Source organism: Danio aesculapii, chromosome 8 (assembly GCF_903798145.1).
Source record: "Danio aesculapii chromosome 8, fDanAes4.1, whole genome shotgun sequence".
NCBI classification, from domain to species: domain Eukaryota; kingdom Metazoa; phylum Chordata; class Actinopteri; order Cypriniformes; family Danionidae; genus Danio; species Danio aesculapii.
In genome coordinates, this window is record NC_079442.1 from 16,391,908 (window position 1) to 16,403,674 (window position 11,767).

The following is an 11,767-nucleotide window of genomic DNA, read 5'->3' on the forward strand; positions in this document are numbered from 1 at the left end:
CAACACAGCCGATCTAGTAGTGTCTAGTACTCTAGCACATCTTGATTAGTTGGATCAGCTGTGTTTGATTAGGGTTGGAACAAAACTGCAGAGCAGCGGCCCTCCAGGAATTGAGTTTGAGACCTATGGGTCAGAACCAGCTTTACAAAAAAAAAAAAAAAAAAAAAAAAAAAAAAAAAAAAAAAAAAAAAAAAATATATATATATATATATATATATATATATATATATATATATATATATATATATATATATATATATATATATATATATATATATATATATATATAATAGATAAAACAGACAAACAATGGCAAGAAAAATGACTGACAATGTAATTTGGAAACATTGCTCACATGTTGTAGCGCTGTGGATCTATAAGCCGGGTTGTAAACTCGTAAACAAACACTTGCTATAGAGCTCATGAGATCGGCCAGATCAGAGAGTACAGATCAAATTGTGAAATGTGATTATCGGCCGATACCGATTTCCGAACGATCAATTGAAACATCCCTAGTTGACAAGTTTTTTTTTTTTTTAGGGGGTTTTTATCTTTATTATGACAGGACAGTAGAGAATCTAGACAGTAAAGCACTGGGAGCAGAAAGTGGGGAGAGATCGGCAAAGGAGCTCGAGCAAGGAACCAAACCTGGGTTGCCGTGAGCATGTCGGTGCCATATGTCAGCATGAAGTACCACTAGGCTACTGGCACAGACAACACTGAAGTTATTTTTGACAGCAAGCTAAATATTTAACCGTTTTAATTGGTTAGATATTTTTGTGCTTGCCTGGCAAGTGGCAAAACCTTTACAGAGTCTTGTACCATTCTAATGACACAAAAACGTAATAAATAAATACAAAATGTTAAAAAAATGTAATTAAAAAAAATCCTCCCTAACCTTTATAAACAACACACTTCAGTCTGGTTAACACTTCATATTAGCGAAAAAACACTGATATTTTTGAAATGAAAAAAGATCATAAAACACAATGATAATATAATCTGCAAACACAAAGTTACCTATGAATGTGAAAAATTATCTATTGTAGCTTTGTCAAACATTCCCTTTTTGAATTGCCTGAAAAATTATGGCTTGAGTGTAAAAAAAAAAAAGTGTAATATATTATATTGTGTAATATTTGCTAAATTTACTCATTTTCAATGCTTTAATTAAAAATGGCAATTTAAGTGCAAAGGAAACCCAGCTAGAAATATTAAGCAGTCAGATCATGTGTTCAAAAATGAGACTTCAGGCAGTTTTTATTTAACTAATAGATGTTTATTTATCAGTTTAAGCAGACAATGTGATACAATGGTCCATGAATAAATGTAACTGTTTCCTTAAGGTGCCTCCCCGAGGTGTGGACAGCACAGAGGTAAGATCGACAAACTGGACAAGCGTCATGTAAACTGAAAGAACTTGAGGAGTGGTCCAGGCCAGCAGACGGAGGGCCTTGTGGTCCCTGTAGGGGGGATCTGGAGAGCTCCTGACACACTTTACTCGTCGTGGTGCTCGTAGCCGTCGGGCAGGGCGTTTACATGGGAGTTGTGGAAGAGCGACTTGTTGCCGTCACCCCATGGGAAACGCTGATGTTAGAGAGAGAGAAAGGGGGGGGGGGGAGAGGTACAGATGAGAAATGTTATCATTCATTACAAATAATTTTAGTTAATCAAGCACAAGAGTCCAGCTTTCCACCAATTTGATCAGAGACTACAGCTAACATTTGCCTTTATTTACTTTAACACCAAGTGAAACTGTGTGGTGTGCATCACTTCATTAATAAGAGTTTCTATTATATAACGATAATACTACTAAACTAATACATTAATACTTAGTTTTTTTGCGTAAATCCAATCATCTGTATTAAATGTCAAAATTAATAACAGTAAAATTACAAAACTAGCATTTATAGTTTGTTAAAATGTTAAATCATAAATCAGAGATTGTATTTTGGTGGAAAACAGTAAGGAAATTTCTCTTTTGACGAGATTTGCCATCATTACAACCTCTTATCATTGGGAAGATGTTTGGTGCATTTTCGAAAGCATATTATATGGAATTCAGACCCTCAGCACGTAGAGTGCAAACAGAGTCGCTCTGAAAAGCTGAAAACTACCATCTATGCCGATCACGTTAACATATTACAGTGCTGTGCATTAGAGTACATATTTATATAATAAAAAAAACAAAACGTATAAACACTATAAATACTTGGTAGCACAGATTTTTCATAAAAATATTTATTTATAAGACACTTATTATTATTATTATTATTATTATTAATGATCATAATTCAATTATTTATAGCACTATTAAGAATAATAATAATAAAATATTAAATATTCTTGTATTCAGTTAAGCAAGCAAGTATTCAGTTTTCAAATGCATAACATTAGTGTAAAAAAAAAAAAATTAAAAATAAAAAAAAAACAGTAAGATCTGCTCTGGGATGCTCAGGACATTGATAAGATCATGAGCTGTTGTGTGGAATTATTCAAGCAATGTTGGTCATTTAAGCAATGACATTCGTATGGGTCAAACTATATACACGATGCGTTTACACATCACATGAATGCTGAATAAATATAAAAGGATATTTGACTATATTATATTATACATATAATATATATTATTATTCTGTAAAAAATCCCTTTAAAACAGTATAAAAGAAGTGCTTAGCAATGCACTTTTGTAATTCATTACTAATCAAAAATATCTTTTTAATATATTTTAACTTTGACTATATAAAGATGCATATGAGGAGATTACATTGAACTAACACTCATTTCATAAAAAGACATGAACTCCTATTAAAGTTCATTGTAGCTAGCCCTCGTTCACATTTTCCAGCATATGATCACGTCATTTCAAAATATTGGTTCCACTTCCATTTTGGGATTCAAAAAGAGCTGAAAACAGCTCAGATAATAAAGCTGTGCTAAATATAATCTATATTCATATAGACATGTGAAGGAATGTTTGGTTTTCTTATCAATCATGAAAATAACATTATGTTTGGTATTTTGATGTGACATTAGTATCACAAGCATATTTGTAGACAAAACTTTTTATTGAGATGAATATGGGTGTAACGTAGAGCTGCGCGATTCTGGCTAAAATGAGAATCGCGATTTTTTTTTGCCTAAGATCGCGATTTTCTCACGATTCTGTAGATGTAAAATAAAGGTTAATATCAGTAAGCTAATATTATTGTTACTTCTCAAACATATGATAAAACAACAACAATAATATTATATGTAGGTCTACAGTTGGTCTGATGTTGAATTTTTATATTTGAGACATATGCTTGCAATCTGTCAGACAACATTAATAGACCATTTTTTTCTACTGGTAAAATCAGACATTTGTCATTATCAGATTCCCTCTTGCATTATATAGGCTTCAGTAGTTATACTGACACTGTTAAACATTTATTTTCAAGCACAACACTGTTCGCTATAAAAGAAAAACATATTAAATGCTTGTCGTAATCATAACTCTAAAATGCGACATGATTATGTAAATGATGTTGGCGCTTAAGTGCAGTTAATACTTCCCGCGCGGCTCCCAAACAATCACTCTGTGCCACAAACCGAATGTTATTTACAACTGTATTACCTGTTATTCACAGCCAAAGCAGGTTCTGTTCACTACGCGCGCGTGCCTATCATTAAGTAGGGTGCGCGCTTGCCCTAACAGCTCACGTCTCGGGTGTTTTTGCGAAAGCAAATACATCATTACATGAAGACAGAAATGACATTTTTGGGTGAATTATACCTTATAAATACAGTATGTGACTCTTTCAACACCATTTGGAGGTGTTCATATCGCTAAGCAACGTAAAACAATTTGAAGACTTGCAGGCGCCTTCGCTTCTCTCCTGAACTTGAAAATATGATTGGCAGAATCGTAGAAATTCTGAATTAAGATTGCGATCTCGATTCGACCCCTCTAGACAATTATTTGTGCAGTTCTAGTGTAACGGTTCACAAAGTTCATGATTGGATACAACACCGTGATGTCATGGCTTGGATGTTTTTGATACAGCAAATTAAAAAAAAAATTATTGTGTTTTATTTTTGCTTGTTTATAAAACTAAGGCCATAAAAGTATGGTCTTTTCTATACTACGAACAATGATAGTTCAATGACAGTACTTTTTCAAAAAAAAAAAGAAATAAAATAAACAAATAAATAATAATAATAAAAGTGATATTGTAGCAGTTCGTGGAGGACTATATTATAACGGAATATATAGGGTGGACCATTTATATGGATACACCTTAATAAAATGGGAATGGTTGGTGATATTATCATTCTGTTTGTGGCACATTAGTGTATGTGAGGGGGCTTGTAAATAACTCATGAAAGAATAAAGTTATGTTAAAACCAAGCACACCATTGTTTTTTCTTGTGAAATTCCCAACAAGTTTATTAGGGTGTATCCATATAAATGGGCCATCCTGTTTTATGATCTCAATGTAAACATTCTAACATTCCAATGAGAACACCTTTTAATATTTTTTATTTATTTTTTTTTAAATCAGGGGCAGCATGACTATGTTATGACTATGTTATAGCAACAATAAGCTAGTTCTACATATGCCTGACTGGAGCAGTGCAATTTTTCTTTGATAGTTGAGAGAAGCAGACCCCATGCTGACTGTCACATTATGTCATTTGGGCTGCTGTAAGCGTGCTGGCACTAAGAATGCTATATTTTACACTTTCACATGTTTTAAGCTTTTGTTTAGTTACTTCACTTAATTGTTCAGTTGTAATGCATACCGTACAGACATAATGCAAATATGACTACTGTTAGACCTCTAGAGTTCACGTGTTTTGATTACCTTCAGTGAAGTACTATCAACATGTTATTAATGTTGTTGAGGAAAGACTCATTTTGAGTAATTTTTTAATAGGTTACTCATAGTCTGCTCAAAAGTTATTTGTTAACAAAAACAAGTTTCATTTCGCCAACATTTTGAAGAGAATAATTCCATCTTCTAGTCAGGTGGGTAGTAACGAATTACATTTACTTTGTTACATTTACTTGAGTAAAATTGTTGGGTAACATGTATTTTGAGTACATTTTAAAAAAATGTGTACTTTTACTCAAGTAAATTATTAGAAAACAATGACTCCTACTTCGCAACATTTGGCGGCGTTCCTCCATTACCGAAGAAAGATAATAAATATGATTCATATAAACATCATATTTTACTATATATATATATATATATTTTTTTTTTTTTTTTTAAGATACTAGTATTCAGCTTAAAGTGACAATTAAAGGCTTAACTAGGTTAACTGGCAAGTTAGGCTAATTAGGCAAATCATGTTCTGTAGACAATAAAAAATATTGCTCAAGGGTGCTAACAATATTGATTAAGTTTTTAACATTAAAAACTGCTTTTATTTTGACCGACATAAAAAGATTTTCAACAGAAAAAAAAAATGTATAGGACATACAGTGGAAAAATTATCTGCTGTTAAAGTCATTTGTAAAAAATATTTGAAAAAGAAATTCACAGGAGGGCAAATAATTTTGACTTCAAATGTATGCATGCATGTATGGATATAAAATGAAAAAGTAACTGGTAACTATTTACTTGAGTATTTTTTTCATCAGATACTTTTTTATTCTTACTCGAGTAAATTTTAAGATTGTTACTTTTACTTGAGTAAAAATATCCGCAAGTACTTGTACTTTTACTTGAGTAAAGATTTTGGATACTCTACCCACCTCTGCTTATAGTACACCTTTTTTAAACACTTCACTGGTTGCTTATCGTTTAAAGTATTCATTATTTATGTGTCATAGGTAAAAGGTTGATAAAAGTGATTGTTATTTGGTAAAGTGTGTGTTTTCACCTTGGAGCGGATGCGCAGGTGGCTGTAGGGCACGAACTCGGGCTGCTCGTGGTGGTGCTGAGAGCGCAGATACATGTTCAACATGCACACAGCCACTCCAGGCAGAGCCACAACAAACGTCAGGATCTTCCAGGTCTTGGCTACATGAACACACATAACACAAAGTCGTATTATAAATAAATGTGAATGACACGTGTTAAATAGTTTAATATTAAAGAAATCAGATGAACCGTCTACCTGGCTAACGTTAGTTGTCTAATGTTATCGTTAGCTCGCTTCGCTGTGTTTCTTATTACACTCTTCATACACAGAAAACTTATTTCTCGATATCCTTTTGTACAAAACACTTGTTCATTGATATTCTGCAACAATGTCAGCGACAGGACAACACTAGACAGCTATTCGCGTCACATCCGCAAGGTCAAATCTAGAGTTGCGGGTGTTTGAAATGGTTGATCTTCTTAGTAAAGCGACTGTGTAAACCCTTTTAGCGTTGAAAACTCACCTGCATTTTCACCATGAGCTGCCGCCGAAAGCTGACGGCTTTGGGTCAGAGCAGCGGACTTGAAGAGCTTCTGGGACAAGCGTCCGATCGCAGCCATTTTTGCGGAGACTTGAGGCACAGCAGCGGAGGAAGCTTTAAAGCGGCTTCTGCTGCGGCAGATTGACGCGCCCGCCGCCTACAGGCGAGGAGGACCCCCGACACGAGCTGTGAGTGATCCGTCTGGATTCTGAAGGCCTGCTTATTTCCTGTATTTGGTCCAAGAGTTAAAGTGGGCGTGACTAGAAGACCTCGAGGATCACCAAAGTCCCCTATTCTCAGGATGGAAGGAGGAGAGAAACATTAAATAAATAAATAAATAAATAAATAAATAAATAAATAAATAAATAAATACATAATCTGGGTTTGACAGGCCAGTTGCTTTTATCAACTGTAAGACAATTTCACTGTATGACAACTAGTATGCCACTTACAATGATATTTTGAAGAATTAAACAAACAGGTAGGCCTACGCGGCCACAATGACTCACCATGCAGCCACTTTATTAGGTACACCTTACTAGTACCAGGTTGGACCCACTTTTGCCTTAAGAACTGCCTTAATCCTTCGTTGCATAGACTCAATGAGGTACTGAAAATATTCCTTAGAGATTTTGGTCCATATTGACATGATAGCATCATGCAGTTGCTGCTTGTCGGCTGCACATCCATGATGCAAATCTCCCTTTCCACCACATCCCTAAGGTGCTCTATTTACCTGAGTTCTGGTGACTGTGGAGGCCATTTAATTCTCAGGAAGGCTGTGGTGTTGACACAATGTTAAATTGGTACTAATGGGCCCAAGAAAATATCCCTCACACCATTACACCATCAGTGTTATCGCCTGAACCATTGATAAAGGCAGGAAGGATCCATGCATTCATGTTGTTGACGCCAAATTCTGACCCTACCATCCAAATGTCGCAGCACAAGTTGAGACTGTTCTTAGAGATGGTTGTGTGTAAAAATCCCAGTAAATCCGCAGTTTCTGAAATACTCAGACCAGCCTGTCTGGCACTAACAGCCAAGCCATGTTCAAAGTCACTTAAATCATGTTTCTTCTCTATTTTGATACCCAGTTTGAACTGCAGAGACTGTCTTGAACATGTCTACATGCCTAAATCCACTCAGTTTCTGCCATGTGTTTGTCTGATTAGAAATTTGTGTTAACGAGCAGTTGGACAGGTGTAGCTAGTAAAGTGGCTAGTGAGTGTATATTAGTACATATATTAATCTTATTTATAAAACAACTACATTTAGATGCTACACAAATATGAACATACATCATTTAAAAATCTTTTGCTGGTTAAAGTCCTCGAAGTGATTACGGAAGTAATCCTTGCAAAACCTATAAATGAAAGGTTCTGACTTTATTTATTTTTGTATTTCAGGAAATGGTGCTTCAACAAAAGTATATTGGATGTGCACTTATACCACAATCAATAAAAAGTGAAGGCATAGGGAATGTATGACACCACTACAGAATAATCGACACCTATGTAGTGCACTACGTAGTGTATTGAGTGATTTCTGACAAAGGGAAGAGCTGCAACAATCTGTACAATCTTGTACAATCTGACTGCAGATTATTTTGTTTTATTTGTTTAGTCATAAATCATGTTGCCATAGAAAAGCAGATATCTGTGAACAGAACATTTTGTATCTAGAAATGACTTTATTTCTGATATTCCGTGTATTCAGTGGAGGTACAGCTGTCTTAAGAAATGGCACTATCAACCAAATTTTCATTTTTAGATTAACTATCCCTTTAAGAAGAGGGTCTTTGAATCACCAAACAGGCACTGTATGTATCACAGTGACTATAGTACGTTATATCAATCATTGTTTATTAGATTTGAGTATTAATCATTACATAATCAAAATAGATAAAGTTTTAAATAGATAGTTTAAATTTATTTATTAGTATTTATTCATTAGATACTTATTTACTATAAACTAATACTCATTAATTAGGCAGTTGTGCCAAATAAGTAGATTCTAGTACTTACTGGTTAGCTAGTGCTTTTTAAACAGATACTTGAAGTTATTACATGTTTATTAGACACGAGTATTATTAGAAATTAGAAAATGTCACTAGTAGTGTTTCTAAAAAAACAAACTTTTTTTTTAAATGTCTAGTCATAACAGAAAAAGTAAAGATTGGTTCAAAATCTTACTAATAAAAAACCCACTTTACTAGTGTCATATGAAATAAGAATAGCTAATCAACCAGAAAATAACTACTAGTATGTAATGAATAAAAAAGCAAGTATTTAATAGATGTTAGTATATAATGAAAAAATACTAAACGTTACGTATAATTTAAGTTTTTATTTCATTTTATTTTTACACATATTTAGCCCAGTGGTGTAAAGTAACCAATTATAAATACTCAAATTACTGTAATTAAGTAGTTTTTCTTAGAAACTAATTTGCAAAGTACTTTTAAAAATGTGTACTTTGACTTTCCCTTGAGTACATTATTAGTGCGGTATCGGTCGGTCTTTTTACTTCAGTTCCTTCAACCTGCAGTCAGTACTTTATTTTGTCTTGTCTATGGGGATTAGAAAAATCTGTCCTGCGATTCCCGTACAATCAAATCGCACACAGAAACTAAATCGCATCATACAGAACAACCTCAAGACATGGACGCTTTATAAATGCAGCAACTCACTTTGAAAGCATTAAAATTGTCCAAGAAGATGTACATGCATGTCAGTGATGAAAAGATGAAGGATGTTTACTGTATGATGAACAAAATGGCCTTAAACAATACCTAAATGCACTACAGAATGTTACGTTTACACACATCTACAAATTACATTACATTAACACATAATATATTACATAACATTACATATCATACATAAAACAAATTGCATGTAAACACATCAGCTTTTTGCAGCGAACTACTCACTTCTCTTGAGTACTTTTAAAAGGGCTACTTTTTACTCATACTTACTCAACAGATGCTTTTAATTTACTTGCACAACATTTCTTGAGCAAGTAATGGTACTTTTACTTGGATATGATTTTCAGTACTTTATTTATTTATTTATTTATTTATTTATTTATTTATTTATTTATATAGGGTCACGACTGGGTATGTTGACCTTCCCAGGCTTTATTGGGAATTGGAGCTTTATGCTCATCTTCTAAGAAGAAAACTACTTCATGTCTTTTATCTTTTAATAATAGTTGTTTTAACCAAAGTTGAGTTCCAGTGTTATGTTTAGTTGGTCTTTCTCTTGTTTCTCTTTAAATGTTTAGGGGCTTTTCCCAGAGATGGGTTGCAGCTGGAAGGGCATCCGCTGCGTAAAACATGTGCTGGAAAAGTTGGCGGTTCATTCCTCTGTGGCGACCCCGGATTAATAAAAAGACTAAGCCGAAAAGAAAATGAATGAATGAATGAATGAATGATTGGGGGCTCTTGACTTAAACAAGCGTAAATCTTTCTTTGTATTTTGTAAATAAATACATGAAAAGGGATGTTTATTAATTTTAAAAAGTATATTATTTGGTGGTATGTCCTGATATTTAACCTAGCTGTCGGATAAAGCTACCAACACAGTATTTGAATGGGTTTTTTTAGGGATTGGGGGTTATAGACGATATTACAGCCTCATATCACATTACACCACATCAGTATGTATGCTGGTAGGCACCAGATTTCATTGTTGTTAGATGTTTCACAACACAATAACAATGTCACAACAGCAGCTTTCACACTGCGTTTTAGTTTTTATAGGGCTAATGGTGTTCCATTTAAACCTATTTTGGATGTTCTGCCAACCAGTACTGGGCACTTGTGCAATCTAATCAATGCCACACATTCAATCTGAGTCAACAAAATGAATGGAAGCAAGCTTCAATAGCATCTGGCTACAAACGTGCACATGCAAGCTGAGACATGCAGTCTCAGACACATGCACTAAATAGATTTTGTGATGTCACTGCAAGGAGGTGGGGTTAGGGACGGGGTTAGATGTGTGCATTAACAATTTGTAAGCAATCTCAGCTTACATGTGCAATGTAAGACCTTCTCGCTAGTAAGGGAAGGGCATAAAAATATGCTGAAACACAGCCTATCTTTGATACTTCTTCAGAGCAGTATTCAAGACTAAGCGTCATGCATCATGTTATGTGTTTTACGTGGTATTTCATTGTGAAGTAGTTCTGATGTGAAAATTATGGATTGCATATGTAAAGAAATATTATTTTGTATTGTATTATTATGCATTATTTTATGCTATATTATGTGCAGATTTACTTGCATATGGATAACTGTTTTCTTGAATCATTTAAATGTCCCTGTTTACCAGAGATTAAATTAGGCCTTATTGTCAGGAGTCTGCAACTTTGGTCTTGTAAATTCTTGCTTTGGAGTCCAGACACTAGTCCTTTTATATTGTGTTCGACATGAGTTTTCTCTGGTCAAGCACTTTTATCCTGTTCTTGTCTGTCTTTGTCTTTTGTATGAATGCCATCTTAATGCGGACGCGTGCGGTCCCGGTGTGCACAGGATGCGTGTTCTCGTCCTGGTGTGTGTTTTGTTTGTGGCATGTATGGCGTTATTTCACTGACAAATGTCATGAGCGCAGTATTACAAGTCGAGAGCGCATTCGTGTAATACGAGCAAGCGAAACTCTTTGCTCGCCGGTCGATTTCCTCTGTTCGTGGACAAAACTGCTCGCTCTTAAATATACACTGCTCCCGCGCAAAACTTCTCGTGCACACTCAAAACACTGGCTGCTCATGTGTGAATTATCTGCTCTCGCTCAGTCAGATGATTTTGCTCTCCAAAGATCCTCATGTTAAATTGGTTATGGCAAAAAATGTTAATATGGTTTATATATTGTACATTATTTATTAACAATACACAAAAAACTAAAATGTTATGGTAAATTCTATAATAAATACTAGTGTTTTTGATGTGTTTGGAATACTCTCTCTGTTTTAGGCTAGTATTATTTACAGTACTACTCCTTGGTAAAGAATGCTCCAGCTCCAGTATCAAGAATAGTGAACTGATAAAATGAAATACAAAGTGTAGTTTTACTACAGTAAAGTGTGGTGAATTGTAGTATATTCATTCATTTTTTTTCAGCTTAGTCTCTTCAATAATCTGGGGTCGCCACAGCGGAATGAACTGCCAACTTATCCAGCATATGTTTTACGCAGTAGATCCCCTTCTAGCCGCAACGCAACACTGGGAAACACCCTCAAAATCTTGCACACACTCATACACTATGGCCAATTTAGCTTGATTAATTCACTTATACCGTATGTCTTTGGACTGGTTTTCCCTATTTTCTATCACAGTTTCTCTCTATCACTTGCGTTCTCTCATTG

At 34.5% G+C, this 11,767-nt stretch overlaps 1 protein-coding gene across 1 annotated transcript; it reads right to left on the reverse strand.

Annotated features, from left to right (window-relative positions):
- Positions 1–1,257: 1,257 nt before the first annotated feature.
- On the reverse strand, positions 1,258–6,501 carry LOC130233332 (cytochrome c oxidase subunit 6A, mitochondrial). The gene is made up of 3 exons (XM_056463305.1): positions 6,380–6,501; positions 5,875–6,014; positions 1,258–1,587 (listed from the first exon to the last, which is right to left on the reverse strand). Exons 1-3 carry the CDS (start codon positions 6,474–6,476, stop codon positions 1,498–1,500), a joined length of 327 nt encoding a protein of 108 aa, XP_056319280.1. The 5' UTR covers positions 6,477–6,501; the 3' UTR covers positions 1,258–1,497.
- Between the last annotated feature and the right edge of the window lie 5,266 nt (positions 6,502–11,767).

What these genes read in the sequence shown, in the direction of transcription:
- LOC130233332 (XM_056463305.1), bottom strand. Translation starts at nt 6,476, where the DNA reads ATGGCTGCGATCGGACGCTTGTCCCAGAAGCTCTTCAAGTCCGCTGCT. An exon ending in AGCTCATGGTGAAAATGCAG is followed by an intron (nt 6,015 to 6,379) that starts GTGAGTTTTCAA and finishes GTGTTCATGTAG; the next exon opens with CCAAGACCTGGAAGATCCTG. An exon ending in ACCTGCGCATCCGCTCCAAG is followed by an intron (nt 1,588 to 5,874) that starts GTGAAAACACAC and finishes CTCTAACATCAG; the next exon opens with CGTTTCCCATGGGGTGACGG.